Below are 18225 nucleotides of genomic sequence, written 5' to 3' on the forward strand. Positions count from 1 at the left end.
GTAAATTACTATTTCCAAGCAAAAATACCTTTGCCGTACATATATATATATATATATAATTGCTTACAGAACCTTTTTTTTATTTGTGATTTTGAATATACATGTATTTTTTTTTCTTTTTAGTTTGAATGAGTGAAAATGCAAAAGAAAAGAAAAACAATGTATTTTTTTTTCTGTTTTGTGATAATTTTTATTATTATTCCATTTCTCTTCTTTTTTTTTTTACATTCTTCTTTAGTGGTTTGCTAGAGAAACTAGACGCAATATCGCGAGGGAGTCTTTTTTTTTCTTTACCTCACGTCTCACATAAACCTTCACGGAGTGAAAAACAAAAAAAGAAAGAAAAATAGATTAATAGATTTTTTTCTTGAAATTTATTGTCGTTATTATTTATTTTCCCTAACCTCTTTCCACTGTACTTTGATTCCCCATCTACTTATATAAATATTATTGGAGAGAAAGAAAGAAGAGGATTGATAATAGGTTGTTGTGACTGAAATGGCGTTAAATCTCTTTGCTGTTGTAAGGAGATCGGCGCATTCAAGACGCCGTGATGATCGTTCTTCTGTTTCAAGTTCTGTGAGCCGTTCCACACGAAGTGTTGTGCAATCTCATCAACAAAAACAACGACAACAACATCGACGACAACAACAACAGCGAAGAGGAGGAACAGGTGAAATAGAAACTGCAACTGCAGAGGATAGACGTCTCTTTACGCAATGTGTTGAACAGGTGCAACGACAATTGAAACCCAATATCAGTTCTCCCAATTCACTTTATACATTGGCATCCTACTATACAAGGGAAGAACCATATGTGGAGGGTAGACCATTTTGTGTTTCTTTAAGTTATGCAACTTTTCTTTTCCATATACAGATGGCACGTGTTAGTGAAATTGATGTACAATTGTATGTTCAACTTATAAGTGCAGTTCTTGCCCAAATATCTGATGATGCACGATTAACACATCCATTTGTACTTCGTGTATTACGTGATGCCGTATTTGGACTTCCATCTCCAACATGCATTGGTGGAGCACATTGTGTAGCTCTTGTACCACCATTACAATATCGTGCTTTTGCATATTTGGCAACTTCTCTTGTAGATCTTGGAGTAGTTCCTCTTGATATTCTCTATCAATGGCATGATAAATTGGAATCACTCTGTAATGCACAATCACCACTTGTGGCAAATCGCGCTCTTGCTCTTCTTGTTCATACTGTTGGGAATGTACGTATGGATGAACAAGTTAAGGCGTTACAATTTGTTTTAAAAACACGACCACGTAAAATGAATGTTGATTTTCTTCTTGCTTGTTATGAACGTCTTAAACGAGCAGTTCCAGAACCTGTAAGAGGTCCAACTTATGGACGTGCATTATCTATTCACTGCAGTGAATTATTTCTACGATTTCGTTCTCCAATTCGTCGAGAATATGTAGAAAGATTTCTTTACCCAAGTTTAAGTAATGCTGATATGCAATCTTTTGTTCAGATTCCAGCAACTCGACAACATCTTTGTGGAGAATTATTACGTCAATGTACTCCAGGGATGAGTACAGGAAATCCATTTTATCTTTGTTTATGCGCTATTATGCAGTATGCTTTTGAAGATGAAATAGAAGGTGCTGTTGAAGTAGTAGAACTTATTAATTGTCAAATGCCACATGCTGCATATTTTATGTCTACATTATCTATTGATACACGTATGTCTGTTGCTATGTTTGCTAAAGTGGTTATTGCCCTTGTTCGTGGTGCAGGACTTGCTATGACAGGACGAGAAGTAACTGATGATGTTGCAGAAGTTTTAAAGAATCGTCCAAGTGTTTATAATGTATTATTTCTACTTCGAGAAATAGTACGTAATTGTTCTATAACTGCTTCAAGACGTGCAACCGATATGCTTAAGGCTCTTTCTATAGCTGTTCCCCCAAAAACAGTGGAGACACTTGGTAAACTTGCCATGGAAGCCTTTGATGATATTACTGATACCGCCGTTGATCCCCAACTCCTCTGTGCAGAACTGGCCATGGTATTACATCAACAACACGTGGATGAGGCGATGGATGCTGCTGTGGCACATTTACGTGATGTAACGGTATTATGTATTTTCTGCGGTATGGGACGTGGGGCCTCACTCTTGTGTAGTGTGAATGGTACAATGCATATGACTGGACAAGTTTCTGTGGCTCGTGTGGTGACAACACTTGCGGAGTGTGCAGGGATGCCAGCTATTGAAAGAAAATTAATTCAATTACTTCGGGATCCTGCTACGCAAATGGATAGTGCCGTTCATTTCTTACTGTTTCATATTCTTTCCCATGCTGGTCAACATCGTAATACACTTTTTGTAGCGGTAGAACCTTATATTAGAAGTACCTTAATGACTTTAGTGAATGCGGATCGCATGTCTACAACTGGTTTGGTAACGAGTCAACAAAAAGCAAATATTCTTATGTTACATGTAAAGCTTGTTATATTACTATCTAATTCTATTGATCCATCTTATCTTGAAAGTATTCTTCGGGTTTTCTGTGAGGTACGATTACGGAGTAACCATGATGCTTTAGCACTATGGTATATGGCTAATCTATTACTACGTCAAGGGAAAGGAAATGTAGAACTTCTCCCTACAGATCCTACTACAAGTAATTACTGTGTTGATTACCCTAATTGTGCTCCTACATGTAATACAACAGCTGATAATGCCCAATTATTACTTAAAATTATAGATCGTTCGCATAGTTTCAGTGATGAAATGCGAAAATTGGTGGGTTGCTGTGTATGCAAACTCATTCAAGACTTTAACCTTCAAGCGCCTAATATTGTGGATACATTACTCTCCCCGTTTGGATTTGTGCCTGTGGGGTTAGAGCCCCTTATGGAGTACGCCCTCCCTGTGGGCGCCAGCAGTACTTTTTGGACTTTCTTTGTACATCAAATGAAGTCCTCCGCTCCCGCACGTACGGCATTTATGGTCACTCTCGCCAAGTGCATGTCCCAGCGATTTCGTATTGCCGCCCCCGCAGAGGCCGTCACATTAGACGGCGGTGTGGAACGCACCGGTCACCTCTTCGCCGTTATGATGTATGAATCGATGAAACGCAATCCACCACTCACGCGGGTGGTACTGCATATGATATCGCAGTGGGTGAGTCAAACGCAACACCCACCAGGGCGATTTGTGTGTCTTGTGTATATCTGCTCGGAGCTACTCGCCGTGGTGGCGACACGGCATGAGTTAACGGGGGAGGGAAATAATGAATCGTGTGCGGAAACAACACAAGATGCGAGACAATTTGAAGAAGCTGTTTCACGTGCCGCACGTGTGGTGCAGACACAACTTCCACGTATTGCGAGATTAGCACCATTGGTACATAAAGAGAATGCCGCTTTTTATGCATTACTGCGTCGATTACACCGTCGTGCTCGACGTGTGGTACGGGTGGCTACTGGTGTTAGTACAGTAGAAGAGGAAACAGAAAATATGGAGGCATATGATGAAGATATCTTTGATAAGATTGATGCCAGTGAAAAGGATTCAGCACCGCTAACAGATAATTATGATAATGATGGTAGTGGTAATAATGTTAGTGGTATGAGTAATGGGAAAGAGAAGTATGATTTACATGTCTTACAACAACCAGATGACGATAGTGTATTTGATGATTACTACGGAGATAACGATGCGGGAGAGGCACTTGTTGCCTCTCATGATATAACAGCACAACAACAACAAGAACAATCCTACACACATGTACAGGATAATATGATACAACAAGGAGGATATGAACAGGATTCTCACCATCATCATCATGATCAATCCATAGATTCTTCTGTTTCTGCTGCTGCTGGTGCTGGGATGATGATGACGACACATGTATCATCTAAGGCATCCGTTTCTTCTAAACAAGATCAAAGTACAATGACATCACCGGCCAGCAGTATTTCCTCAGCTCGATCAAGAAGACCACGAGAAGTATCATTTCACACTGTCGAAGATGATCCCATTGTTGACACAGATAATCAAGATGATCATCACCGCAGCGCATTACCACCTTTGCCCCTTAAAAGGAATATACATAATAGCAACAAGAGTATTTATAACCATGAGAATAAAAGTGTAGAAGAGGTGCATATTGAATCTGAATCACGTGGTGTTCAAACAAGTCCAGAGGAAAAACAAGAGCAATCTTCTCACGTTTCTGAAAAATCATCTAAAATTAAAGAAGTGAGTGCATTTGCTGCTAATATACTCGCACCAAAGACCAAAACACCTCAAAAAGATTATCATCATCATCATCAAAATCTTAGGGAATCTCATGGAGCTATTGACGACACTACCTGGCGTGAACCAGAAATTGAGTATATAGAAGGGGATGAAGAGCCCATAGAAAACTTAGCTCTTCCTCTCTTACAAGCATCTCACCCTCATGTGGATGGTGTTGCTATTCCCTCTGCTCTTGTATTAGAGTATTTATCTACTCATCAAGGATCAAAGTCTGTCTTGCATGAATTGCAACAATTTGAAAGGGAACTTTATACCACACGTGCTGAGAATGCGTTAAGTGCATCAAGTGATGCCAATCGTTATCATATACCACATCATGATCCTATTTCCACTACAGTGGCTCCACCACATACTACTATTGTACCTGTAACAGTGGAACGGAGACCTAACAATTACAGTGTCCCACATGCAGCACAAGTACAGGTTCCAAGTAAAACCGTATTCACACGTCTTAACATGATTCAAACCGTTGATAGACAAGTACAACGTGAGGTACAAGCAGCTGTCAATGTAGAGATACAAGAATCCAGTAATAGCAAAAAACGACGTGTTGAAGAGGAAGCGGAAAAACAAGAAGAAGCACAACAACGAATGAGAGAAGAGAATAGACAAACTGCCGTACCACAATCTCCTGCACAGGGAATGTTGGGTGGGGCACAATTCTTCTTACAACAAAATGTCGCATCTGTTATGAAGGATTTACACGGTATGCGAAGACAAGTGGAGGCTATGTCAACTATAATGACTCCCAACAGAGGTGATGGTGGAAGTTCTGGTGGTGTTAGAAGTGCTGTTCCGTTGAATCCAACCACACCGTATGGACAAGTGATACTTCCACAGTGTTTTGTAGAACAGAAAAATGATACTGCCGTACGTGAAATACGTCAAGTTATGGGAATACATAACGCCAATGATAATCGTTTATCAACCAGTGGACGAAAAAAGATTCGAGGTAGTGGCGATGCTGGTAATACAGAGAATAGTGCCGTATGGTGGGCAGAAGTGAGTTCAGCTCCTATGCCAAAGTATGCTGAAGATCCACACTACTCAATGGAGCTTTTTTAGATTACAGCTGTTTTTTTTTGTTTTTTTGTGGTTATCATTAGACTTATATTGAGGAAAGAAAGAAGAAAGGAAAAGAAAAGAAATAATGAGGTGAACTAGAGGAGGAAAAAAAAAAGGAGGATATGGTTAATTGTATCGTTGTACCCATTCTTCATATCTTATTTTTTTCCATTCCACGCTTCTTTTCTTTTCTTTTTTTTTGCTTTTTTTCGTTTCTTCCTCTTTTTTATTTTATTCCATTCTCCTCTACAATGAGAGAAGAGGAAGAAAGAAAAAAAAAAAAAAATAGACGCACACATCTACACAGTTTTTCTTTTTTTTTGTTTTTTTATTATATCTATTTATATGTGACAATACTGGGAATGGTGCTGACGTATATCTATATCTATATAGATATGTTTTTTTTTTGAGGTTTTGCAGACAATTCCCTATTCTCTGTGATTTCTTTTCTTACCATGGAGTGTAGATAATGAATCTCCATAGTATATATCATTTTCTGTAATAATCTGATTCTTGCTGTATATATATTTACATACTTTTACTTGATTATTTTCGCCCCTTTCTCCCTCTCTCCTTGAAAGTAGAATTTTGGGACATTCTTCTATGGTTGAAAAGAATGTTTGATCGTAAAGGATCACACCGCCCATTATCCGTAAAAGACCGATCCCCCTCTCTACTTCTCTGTTTCATTACACTCTTACTTCTCTCTCTCCCTAATGTATTCGCATTGCCCGTCGTAAGTCAATCTCGATCGGTGGATACGTCTTCTATTATCTGCACCTGTCGTTGTTGTTATCAGGGCGGTTGTAGTCAAATGCCAAATGTGTCGTGGGTGGTGAGTTCCTGTGATCAGTGCCGTACCGCCGTGTGTAATGAATATATTCGCAGTAAAGAAGTACGCATGGAAACTGCACGACTGTTTGAGGGTATTGAGAGTGATGAACCCCTTCCAGGTAGTGTGGAGGCATTACATGAGTGTAAAGTGATATCTGTGTTAGAGGCGGCTACGTGTGTGAGTAGAAATTGTAAGCGTACGACAACAATTAAGGCGGAGTGCTTTAACAGAGATGCTCCACTTATTAAATATTCTATTATCACCTTTGTGGGAACGGCATTTGTGGCAGTGGTGTTTGGTTTGATTAAAAATCATATTCCCGCATTTCAAGGGTTTAATGAAAAGTATTTTAACTATTAATACCCTAACTCCTCTACATTCCCAAAATGCGAATAGGGATGAAAATAAAGGAAAAAGAATGAAAGAAAAGGGGAGAGAGGAAAGTGTAATTTAGAGTAAGTGAAAAAGAAACAAAAATAAGAGAAAGAGAGGGATATGATATTAACGAGTGACCCAATAAGAAAAACGAGAAAAGCACACACACATGAATGTGTCTCCAGCGTGATGATAATATCATATTAGTCAAGGAACGAAAAGATAATTCTTTTGAACCTTTCAAGAGAATTAAAGCCGATAATATATATATATATATATATATATATATATATTCCATAACTCAAACTTCACTTTCTTGCACCGTTCTCCTTTTTTACTTCTTTTGTCCCTTTTGTTTACGAAGCGAGTGGAGAGACAGTGTTAACAGTTACGGCTGTATTAGTTGCTGTTGTTCTATATTATTCAAAAAAAAAAAAAAATACTCACTTGAACAAATGCAACCAAACCATTTTTCCTTTGTTTTCTTTCTGTATATTGTGGGCTTTGAAAGGGTTTCTTTTTTCATTGCTTTTATTCTATTGGATCTTGTGTATATGATTTTTTTTTCTTTTCATTGGCCCTTCATTATAATTAATCATCTTCATTTCTTTAGGCTGCACAAAAAAATTAAAAGCGAGAGAGAGAGAGAAGAAAAAAATTTCACTCAGGAGGAACATCAAGAGCACAAAAAGCGAAAGAAAAAGAAAGGGAATTACCAAGAAATAGCGAAGAAAGTATAGGAAACTAAATAAATAAATAAATATATATATATATATATATATATATATAATTTCTATACTTATTATAAATACACCCCCCCCCCCCCATCAAAACAAAGAAAAAAAAAAATGCAGCGTTATTTAATGAACACGACCTACCTTCAAGGTCAATTGAAGGAACTTCACACACTTCATAACAAGACTGTGACAGAGTATGGTGAATTGGTGGAAAATCTCTTTAAGGAGTGTAATATTTTGTGTGATGTAATCCCTGGCTATAAAATCTCAGCCACTTTGGATGATGAAGATGGGGCGCAAGGGAAACGTAAACAAAAGGAAGTGTATCAGGTGCAGAAACTTGAACATGAAGTACTAGCACAGTACGAACACTTTCTACAACTCTTACGAAGACTTCAACGTAAAACACATCCAGAACAACAAGCCCTTGGAAGTCGTCTTTGTGCACAATTAGTTCCTCACGCTTCTGAGTTTAATCATGCGGATAAACTCCTTTCATTGGCTGTAGATTTCGCGAATGCAAAGTCCACACGTGTTGCCCAACCAGCATTAAAGGTTCTTTCTGAACTTCTGGATGGTCAAATGGTGTCGGATGCTACAGAGTCTATTGTATCATCTATATTAAATATTGTACGCCGACAGAGTTATGCGATGAATCCAAAATTACTAAATCTTTTATTACATATTCGAGTGGCTTTAGTAGATATGCACCGACGTGATTTAACGGAAGAAAAAGCAAAGAATAAACGTCTTAAGAAGGAAGATAAAGAATTAGCTCGACAATTGCAGAAGAGTAAAGCACGTCGGGATCGTGCAGAGATTGCTGTAAAACAAGGTCGTATTCTCCACCGTGTATTTGTTATTTATCTACGCGTTATGGAAGCCTCCAAGTCATGCTCACAACACCATCAAACCAAAATTCTTGCCCCTACATTAGAGGGTCTTGTAAAGTTTGCCCCTTTGGTAAACGTGGAACTTTATCATCAACTCCTCACCGCATTAAAAGATCTCGTGAATGATGAAACAACATCAGTGACAACGAAACTGCACGCCCTCGTGGCGGTGGCTTCACTGGCCCAGAGAGATGCCACAGCGGCTGCGGGTGATTGGCGTGTGGATCTTAGTTACTTCCACGAAGTTCTCTTTCGTTGTTTAATTGATGCGCTTGACATTCCAAAGAGTGATACCGCAAAGGCAAAGGAAGAAACAGCAGAAGATGCTAACGATCAAGATGATGCCGTTTCGCAGGGATCCTCATCTTCTGCGGGTTCTCTCTCTTCGCAGGCATTTTCTATTGCTAATTCTATGGTACAGGCGGATTTTGTGCAATCTGATGCTTCACGGGAATGGACATTTCGTGTCGGATTGGTACTACGCGCCGTGGATTTGTTGGTATTAACACAGAAACATTTACCAATTTCACGTGTTACAGCTATTGTACGTCGTATTACACAAGCTATTCCCTCATGTCCTCCTCATATTGCCCTTGCTTTACTCGCATTAAATCATCGTCTTATTCTACGTTATCCTGCCGTTGGCGGTATTGTTATTGGCGGCAGTGATAATGTGATTGGTGGACGTGGGGCTTATAATCCTGTGGCGATGCAAACTGTTTCTTCTAACGCAGATAGCAGTTTTACATGGGAATTGAGCCTTTTAACAAAGAGTTACCATCCAACACTGCGTCACGTCTCGGAAGTGTTCTGTCGTCATTTTCACAAACTATCTAAATATACACAAGGACAGGCACCTGTTGTGACTAAGCAGTTGGATGCACTTGGACCATATGAAGTGTTGGAGTCATACGATCCATCATTAGGGGAACTGCGACCACCTCCACCACTACCAGCGGCAGCACGACGAAAGAAGAATGTCGAAAAGCGAAGCCGCAATGAAACCGCAGAGGATGAAGATGAGGAATAATATGATAAGAAAAGGGATGAAGTGAATGATCAGATATGATGGAGAAAGACCCTTTTTTTCTTGGGAGATAGTGTAGCTGTAGCTGTGTACGTGATAAGCGAAGGAGAAAGAGATAGATAGATAGATAGAGAGAGTGAGAGAGAGAGAGAGGTGAATGAGTGGTGTGAACACGTGTAAGTAAAGAGAGCTTCTGGGCGACTCCTAAAACCATTTAATATCGGATTCGAGTTAACAAAGGTCGAGTACTACAGGAGTAACTCTTCATATAAGAAAAATAAAGAACAACAACTATGAGTTATTATTATTATTATTATTATTATTATTATTATTATTATTATTATTATTATTATTATTATTTATTTTTTTTTTCTTTGCCCCTACTTCTTTAGAAGGAGTAATATATATATATATATATATATATATATATATATATTGGGGAAAAGAAAAGCAAGAACATTCTGTTGCTGATTATTCATCTCACTTTTTTTTTGAGTTTTATTTGTTTTTTTTGTTTTTTCTTCTTTCTTTTAACCTTCTTGCTTGAATTATCTTTGGGAAGGTGTATTACAAAAATCATTCTTATATAAGTTTACGTAGGAAGTGTTTCTTTCATTATAAGAACAAATTGTAAGTGCGGGAGGGACCTACTCCAGGCAAGAGGAAAAGAGGGACTTGTTGGTTTATTTCCAGAATATATTAACAAATATTATTCTTTTAAAAACCCTCTATTTCTTCTTTTCTTTTCCATTTGGTGGAAATGGCAGCGGAAACATCATGCGATATTTTACTACGTCTCCAGCCATACGAATATGCTCACATTACGAATGAAAACACAAGTACTACAGAACTTGTTATTGGCCCACAAACAATAACGCTTGGATCGGACGAAAAACTCTCTAAACCGGTTACACCATTCCATATTATTCCATCCGGTCATTATTGCTGTATTGAGAATCCCTTTGTACGCACAGAGGATGGAGCGGCGGCTGTGGAGGATAGTCTTGGTCAAGTGAATGTGCGAGTTGGAGAACGGGAAATACGTTATGGTATTCCAGCGTTTCCATTATATCCGGAGGAAATATTTCTTTTCATAAAACCATTAACGGTACTTGCTGTAAATGAAGCCCTTTTATTACGCGTGGTACGTGAATTTACATCAAAAGATGGCATTAAATATGTAGAAGGGGATCAATATCTTTTTAAAGGCCCTGGTACATATTATCCACGTGTGGAAGAAGAGGAAGTGGAAATTCGTCGTGCTGTAATTCTTACAGAAGATAAAGCATTACATTTATGTGCGGTAAAGTCATTTACAGATGAAAATGGTATATTGCGAAGATCACGTGATCAATATCTGCGAACCAAACAAGGATCCTATATTTGTGGCCCTTATGAATCTATTTTAAAAGAAGTATCTCCCATTAAAATAAAACCAGATGAAGGATTACATATAAAAGTGAATACGCAATTTTTAGATGAAAGAGAACACGCAAAAGGTGTATGGCGTTATCCTGGAGAATTATATTTGGTAACACATGAAGAATGTCCATTATTTTTTCTTCACCCATATGAAAATGTTCAAAAAACCGTCGAAAAACTTTATGTTGGTAAAAGACAATTTGCCGTGGTACTAAATACAGAAGTCCCGGGTCGTCGATTTGTTACGGATACTTCATTCTATCTTCAAGGATATGAACAATTAGAAGGAGTCGGAATTCGTGATAATTATGTTCTTGGTTCAGGACAAGCATTACTCTTAAAGGCCATCGAAGAATTTAAAGATACAGATGTAGATCCACCTGTAGATCGTAAAGGTGGTGATAGTTGGCTACTTCATGGACCACGAGAATATATTCCAAATGCTTATGTTACAATTTGCAAAGATAAAGACAATAAGGAGATACGAGAACGTCTTGTATTAAATGATGGAGAAGGAATATATGTTCGTAATATAACTACTGGTCTTGTAAGAGCTGTAAATGGACCAACATCATATATGTTAGAAGCTATGGAAGAATTATGGGAAAAAACATTATCACAAGATGTAGAGAGCTGCTTATCTCGACAACATTTATCCTATGCGACAGGTATTTTACCATTATATGATAATACTCTTGAGGAACAACAATTTTTGGGTAAAACACATAAAACAGTTATGTATCGAGTACCACATAGAAGTGTAACACAGGTATATAATTATCGGGCTTTAACTACTCGTATAATATTTGGTCCAGATCGAGTTCTTCTTGAACCAGATGAAGAATTTACAGTTGTTACACTTTCTGCTTCTTCAGTGGATCCACAAACTCCAAGCAAGTCTTTACCTAAAGAAGCCCAACGTATTACATCACTTCATTTATTTCTTGGCCCTTCTAATATGAAAGATATTGTAAATGTTGAAACACGCGATCATGCCCAACTTGCTTTACAGCTCTCTTACACATGGTATTTTGATGTTACGCCAGGAGATGAGGAAGCGGCAGAAAAATGTTTTAAAGTCACAGATTTTATGGCGGATACCTGTTCTCTTATTGCAGGTAGAGTTCGGGCTGCTGTGGCATCCTTACCATTTCAACAATTTCACAAAAATAGTGTGAAACTATTACAACATGCTGTATTTGGAGTGGATCCTGTTACTGGGAATGTTAAGAAGGAACTTCGATTTGAGGCGAATAATTTCGTTGTAACATCTGTTGATACACAACATATGGAAGTTCTTGATTCACGTACACGTGAGGGTTTACAAAAGTCTGTTAAAATAGCGATTGAAAACTCTACACAAGCGCAGGAATCTAATGCCCAACAAATCGCATTAGCCCGTGAACAACAATCCTTTGGTTTACTTGCCAAACAAAAGATGGAAGATCAAGTAGCAAATGAAACTCAACGAAAAGTTTTATTGGAAGCAGAAGCGAAAAGTTTGGCCATGACAAGTTCTGGTCGTTTAAAATCATTGGCAGACGCAGCCGCACAGGCAGCCGCAGTGAAGCAGGATGTAATTTTGCAAGTGGCACGTATTCGATCTGAGAAAAATAATCTTACAAATGATATATTAGCAGAGATGGAGCGACGTAAACGAACGCTAGAATATGAATATGAACTTGAGCGAGAAGGTTTATCATCTGAGTTGGAGTCAGAACTTGCGAAGATTGAAAGTGATAAGTTTGCAGAAGTTATGAATGCTATTGGTCCAGATACGATAACGGAAATTGCCAAAGCAGGTCCGGAGGTTCAGGCAAAGTTGTTAAGTAGTTTGGGATTAGAAGGTTATTTGGTTATGGACGGTAGCACACCTCTTAACCTTTTTAAAACAGCTGAGGAAATGACAGCACATTCAAGCAGTTGAAATGTGTCTCATATAAATATTTATTTATTTTGTTGCTGATTTTTTTTTTTCCATATTTATCTTTTTTTTTTCTTTTTTCTTTACTATTTATCTTTTGTTTTTGCTTTTGTTCCCATTTTCTTCTCTTTCTACCAGGGAGTTTTTCTTTAAATCCCGAGTGGAATGGGAATGATTACGCATTTTCAATACGTAAGGAGAAAAAATGAAGTAAGTAAGAATAAAAAAAAAGGTCGGAGAAAATAAAGTTATGAGAGGGAAGAAGAAGAAGAGGAAGATGTGAAGTAATAGGGAAAATAAACATGTTTCCTTTTTACTCCGTTAGTGTTGTCGCTGTTCATCATAATCATGTGGATGATGATGATGATGATGATTGTTATATTATTTTTATGTTTATCGTGTGTAACTGTGTTCTTGTTGCTATGTATATACATATGGTGGATTTATATATTTCTTTTTTTATTTCTTTTTTTCTCTTTTTGTTTACTGACGATGAGTGTAAAAAAAAGGGGTGGGGTGGGGTAACCGACATTAGGGGAAATAAAGAGGTATCGTGTCGTTTGGTGTTCTGTGAAGAACCAATTGAAGCACTGGGTGTTGCTTGCTTGCGTAAGAGTGTTTTTTTTTTTCTTTTAGTATAGAACTAATAAAAAGAAAAAGAAGAAAAGGAAATAAGAATTTATTGGTATTTATTCTCTTCTTTAAAAAATGCTTCAATCCACAGCTGTTACGTTTAAAAACCTCAACTCATGGTATGCCAAGGGTACCATGCGGGGTGGAATTCCTCGTATTTATTATGCCTGGATGCGACCTGGCAGTTTTACACGTCGTCGTTTTGAAAAGATGCGTAATCCTTTTGTGGATTTAGAAACAGGAACTTCATTGTACTTTCGTGATACTCGCGATTCCGCTGAGGCAATAGCACATGCTGCAGATGCTAAAGGTATGAAGGGAATGGATAATGCAATTGATTTATATAATGAGTATAAAATTGTACCAGATCTTTACCCAGAAGGATTTCAGTGGAAACATAAGTTAAACACAGAATATAATCAATGGCGATCGAATACATGGTTAACGCCTGATCTTATCCCACAAGAACATCGAGGAAGATTTCTGTGTAATTTTCAGTTAAACATTGTTGCCTATGATATGCGGGTTGTTAAATTTAGTCCTAAAGATCATCGACAGTGGATTTATTGTGTTTTGTATATTGGAAGTGGCAAAGGTATAGCTGGCTGGGGTCGATCTGTTGCACCAAGTACACAAGAAGCCAAAAAGGAAGCTATTAAAGAAGCTTTTTCTAACATTATTGCAGTGGATTTGGAACAGGAAGGACCCATGTATCCTGTAAGAGTAAATGCAGATGGTGTACGTGTACTTCTTTATCCCGCCAAACGTATTGTGGCAAACTTTCGTGTGGCAGATATTTTATGCGCTTTTGGTTTTCAACACGCGGGGTGTCGAATAAACTTAAAGGCAACCAATAATCCTAAAGCTCCAACCCACACCGTAGAAGGAGTTTTTGAAGCTGTAAAGGCGCTTCGTAGTGTGAGTGAAATTGCGGCTAGTCGTGGAAAAGTACCACACTCTCTTATTTATAATATTTATCCCTATTTAGAGGAAATTCGACGTCGTAAAGGTATGATGGCTATGCATCCACCAGGAAAAGATGGTCTTCTTATGCCAGATCGTGTAGTTGATAATAGACTTCCTGATCATTTAAAGAAGGGATATTACGATGATGTCTACTGGAAAGATTTCTTTGCAGGAAGTAAAGAACACTTAAGTGAACCACGGATGGGACTTCGTGGTGATGAAATGCGGCAACAATTGGAATTGGCACAATCATCTCGTCCCACCGCAAGTACTGGAGGAACCGGTAGACGTACATTGGAAGATGTATTAAGACGATTAGGAAAAACAACGAAGGATCTCGGTTCAATTCCAATTGTGAATCCAAGACTAGATGTGAAGTTACCAACACATGTTAAGCGTAACTATCTACTCCATTGATTTGAGAGGAGGAGTGAATTACAATACAGGCGAGAAGGAAGAGGAAGAAGAATATGATGAAAGAGAAAAAAAAGAAAAAGAGAAAGGAGTGAAAAAAAGAGAGAGAAGAAGAAGAATGATATACAAACTTCTTATCACATATATCCAGTAAACAGAAGCAGCTACGAGAATGTGAAGAAGAACATGAGCTGAGGATGAAATTGGAAATACAAACAAATTATTTTTTATCGATTACTGGCATTGGGAAAGAAGGAAAATAATAAAAAAATGTTGTTTTCCTTTTGTTATAGATTATATTTTATCAATGTTTTTTCTTTTTATGTTTTCTTTTTTCTTTTTGTTTCTCTTATTATTTGAAGTCCTATTGCAGTACTGTGGACCGGCATCGGCATAAGCAATAGTAATAACGGCAACAATACGAACAACAAGAGGAAAAGAAAGGAAAAAAAAAAGGAAGGAGAGTAAAAAAAGAAGAAAAGAAACAACATAATATAGAATGGGGAAGAAGAAGGAACGGAGTGTTAAGGTTAGAACTACGAAAGAAAAAGGAGAAGAAACCCCATCATTTGTCCCACCACATCAAAGTATTGGTTCAGAGTTACTGGATAATGAAGAAAGCAAGGATACAACCTTTAAGTCTCTTGGTTTATGTGAAGAACTTATAAATGCCTGTAATGAAGCAGGTTGGCATCATCCAACACGTATTCAAGCTGCAACTATTCCTGTTTTAAAAGAAGGAAGAGATATTATAGGTGTAGCACAAACAGGTAGTGGTAAAACTGGAGCCTATGTACTTCCTCTTGTGAATTGGTTATTAACACAATCAAAGGTACCATATCTTTCCGTTCTTGTTATGGTTCCCACACGTGAGTTGGCACAACAGGTAACGGCACAATTTATTATGTTAGGAAGTAGTGTTGGATTACGAGTAGCAACATTAGTTGGTGGATCAGATATGGTGGATCAAGCTTGTGAGTTAAGTAAACGACCACATGTTGTGGTTGGTACACCAGGACGTATAAAGGATCATTTAAGTAATACAAAAGGATTTCAACTTGTAAAACTTCATGCATTAGTCTTAGATGAAGCTGATAAAATGTTAGATATGGATTATGAAAAAGAAATTGATGCTATCCTTGAACATTTACCACATAACCGTCAGACATTACTTTTTTCTGCTACTTTAAATACTAAGATTGATCGTTTACAAAAAGCTTCGTTAAATGATCCTGTCCTTCTTGAAGTACATCGAAAGAATACTACTGTGGATACATTAAAACAATATTATATCTTTGCACCTTTTGCGCAAATGTTACCATACCTTCATGTTTATTTAACACGTGAAACAGGTAATCATATTCTTGTTTTCTGTCGTAGTGCAGCATTGGTGCATCGTATAACTCTTACCCTTCGTATTTTGGGTCATCAAGCCCTACCCCTTATGGGACGTATGGATCAAACCAATCGTAATATCGCCCTAACCAAGTTTAAAGAAGGTAAAGTACGTATTCTGGTTTGCACAGATGTGGCCCAACGTGGTTTAGATATTCCCCATACAGACGTGGTGGTGAACTTTGCCCTCCCCGATCGCGTGGAGGATTACATCCATCGCGTCGGCCGTACCGCCCGTGCAGGGGCGCAGGGAAAAGCTGTGAATATCATCAGTCAATATGATGTTGTGTTACTGCAGAAAGTAGAGGCCTCCACCGGTGTGAAGTGTGTGGAGTGGCCCGTGCAGGAGGGCGATGTGGCGGTGATTCTCCAGCGGGTGGAGGACGCCGAACAGGAGGCGGTGAAGGAAATGCGGGAGAATGAGGAAGAAGTGAAGTTTCAGAAGGAAACGCGACAGTTAACAACGGCGAAGAAGGCTAAACGGGATAGAGGCGATAAAGATATGGGACACGATGACGCGAAACACGCTTCTGCAGATTTTGGTACACTTCGTCTTCGCCGTGAACACGAGTCGGTGTTTAAAATGACAAAGAAGGAACAGTACAGGTCTTTGTGGGCAAAGCGGCGGGAGATGCGTAAAAAAGGTTAACTTGTAGTGACTAAGAATAAAAAGAAAGGGGAAAAAAAACATGAAACGAGTAAAAATTAAAGAATAAAAGAAAAACTGAAGAAAAGACAAGAGGGACTGAGAGAAAAGAAAGAAGAAGAAAAAAAAGGAGAAATTTTCTCAAGAGTCAAAGACAAAGAAGAAGGAATATATATATATATATATATATTGTTTGTTTACATAAATCGATTAACGCTTATTTTTCGTCTTGAAAGGTGTCCTCTTGTGGATTTACACTTGTGTGAGTAACTGCGTGGGTGTTTGTGTTGTGTGTGTGTATGTGTGAAAGAAGGATGCTTCTTTTTATCTATTTATTTGTTTCTGATTCATAAAAGGTTCTACACTATAGAATCATCACTCTTATTATTATTATTATTATTATTATTATTATTATTATTATTATTATTATTTTTCTTTCTTTCTTCTTCAGGATACTGTTGAAAGAAAGTGATATCGGATGAGGGATGCAGTCTTCTGGGTCCTCTATTCCCATGACAGAGAACAAGAAGAAGTTCTCAGAAAGTGAAGAGCGGGAAAAGAAATCGTTCTCTCTCCTTACACGAGAATCGGTACCTTATGCATCTCACTACTGTGAAGAAAATACGTACAAACTCATTGAAATCCTTTTAGCAAATTATACCGTATCTGATCAAGATGTATTTGCTGTTTTTGTAAGTAACAATAATAAAAAAACACCTGTATGGATGCAACGTCTTGCTAGTAACGAAAATAATAACGATATAGAAACTCCTGTTGTATGGGATTATCACGTTTTTGTTCTTGTTACTACTACTACTACTACAGGAGAGACAAAGTTGGTGTTTGATGATGATTCTATTTTGCCATATCCATGTCCAGCGGAGGAGTATGTGATCAAGGCATTTCGACCATATATGCATATAAGTGAAGATTACCGACAATGGTTTCGGGTTATTCCTGGTCAATTATATCTAGATTATTTTTCATCAGATCGTTCACACATGGATACAGCAGATATTCCACCTCCTCCTTGGCCTCTTATTCAAGGTAAACTAGCGACTAAAAAGATGCAACTACCATTATATTGGAATATGGTACCAGTTGTTGAAGGAAAAGAGTCAAAGGATAACTCTCCTTTTGGTAAAGTGATGAACATTACCGAGTTTACAGATTTTGTAGGTCTACCAAGAAGAAGAGGTGGGTGAGTTTTATTTGAAGAAACGAATAACGGAGGAAAGTAAAAAAAAAAAAATTAGGAGTTTTTTTTCCTCATTTATCTAGTCTGTACATCAAATTTGAGTTGTTTAAAAAAAATATTATTTGATAGATGTGGCAGAAGTTGTGATACGTATAAATTGCGTGTATGTGTTTTTTTTTCTCTTTTTTAAGGTGTACTCGGGTCATATTTTATTGGTTGATTTGGTGTTGGTTGTTTGCTTTTTAAATGCTGTATATTTAATGACCTCTTGGAGTCGGTGTTTCATCTTATTATTTTATTATTTTATCATTCATTTAATATTCCTTTTTTTTATTTTTCTTCTTTTGATGCCTTTTCTTTCTTTCCTCACTATTCTTATTTCTTTCCCCACCTCTATTTTTTCTC

General features: G+C 37.7%; 7 protein-coding genes across 9 annotated transcripts; all 7 read left to right on the forward strand.

The window, feature by feature from the left end:
* Positions 1–498: 498 nt before the first annotated feature.
* Positions 499–5355, forward strand: LSM04_001614 (uncharacterized protein; the record flags this gene model as incomplete). Of its 3 annotated transcripts, none has more annotated exons than XM_067339053.1 (2): positions 499–4728; positions 4767–4781. In XM_067339053.1, the coding sequence occupies 2 exons, from the start codon at positions 499–501 to the stop codon at positions 4779–4781; spliced, it is 4245 nt and encodes a 1414-aa protein (XP_067187741.1). The 3 variants fall into 3 exon arrangements, with proteins under 3 accessions (XP_067187741.1, XP_067187739.1, XP_067187740.1); XM_067339051.1 differs by lacking the exon at positions 4767–4781 and having other exon boundaries at positions 499–984; positions 1037–1048; XM_067339052.1 differs by having other exon boundaries at positions 499–5355.
* A 616-nt stretch (positions 5356–5971) lies between these two features.
* Positions 5972–6550, forward strand: LSM04_002276 (uncharacterized protein; the record flags this gene model as incomplete). Its single annotated transcript, XM_067339054.1, has 1 exon — positions 5972–6550. One exon carries the CDS (start codon positions 5972–5974, stop codon positions 6548–6550), a length of 579 nt encoding a protein of 192 aa, XP_067187779.1.
* An 863-nt stretch (positions 6551–7413) lies between these two features.
* On the forward strand, positions 7414–9225 carry LSM04_000772 (Nucleolar complex-associated protein 3; the record flags this gene model as incomplete). The annotated part of the gene is made up of 1 exon (XM_067339055.1): positions 7414–9225. One exon carries the CDS (start codon positions 7414–7416, stop codon positions 9223–9225), a length of 1812 nt encoding a protein of 603 aa, XP_067187709.1.
* Positions 9226–9982: 757 nt separating this feature from the next.
* LSM04_000915 (Major vault protein) lies at positions 9983–12571 on the forward strand (the record flags this gene model as incomplete). The annotated part of the gene is made up of 1 exon (XM_067339057.1): positions 9983–12571. The coding sequence occupies one exon, from the start codon at positions 9983–9985 to the stop codon at positions 12569–12571; it is 2589 nt and encodes an 862-aa protein (XP_067187712.1).
* Positions 12572–13276: 705 nt separating this feature from the next.
* LSM04_003276 (Ribosomal protein S5) lies at positions 13277–14584 on the forward strand (the record flags this gene model as incomplete). Its single annotated transcript, XM_067339058.1, has 1 exon — positions 13277–14584. The coding sequence occupies one exon, from the start codon at positions 13277–13279 to the stop codon at positions 14582–14584; it is 1308 nt and encodes a 435-aa protein (XP_067187820.1).
* A 496-nt stretch (positions 14585–15080) lies between these two features.
* On the forward strand, positions 15081–16625 carry LSM04_001848 (Helicase; the record flags this gene model as incomplete). Its single annotated transcript, XM_067339059.1, has 1 exon — positions 15081–16625. One exon carries the CDS (start codon positions 15081–15083, stop codon positions 16623–16625), a length of 1545 nt encoding a protein of 514 aa, XP_067187757.1.
* A 482-nt stretch (positions 16626–17107) lies between these two features.
* On the forward strand, positions 17108–17827 carry LSM04_003218 (Protein N-terminal glutamine amidohydrolase; the record flags this gene model as incomplete). Its single annotated transcript, XM_067339060.1, has 1 exon — positions 17108–17827. One exon carries the CDS (start codon positions 17108–17110, stop codon positions 17825–17827), a length of 720 nt encoding a protein of 239 aa, XP_067187816.1.
* Positions 17828–18225: the final 398 nt, after the last annotated feature.

The sequence above is a fragment of the Trypanosoma melophagium genome (genome assembly GCF_022059095.1).
Source record: "Trypanosoma melophagium isolate St. Kilda chromosome Unknown ctg4segment1, whole genome shotgun sequence".
NCBI classification, from domain to species: Eukaryota; Euglenozoa; class Kinetoplastea; order Trypanosomatida; family Trypanosomatidae; genus Trypanosoma; species Trypanosoma melophagium.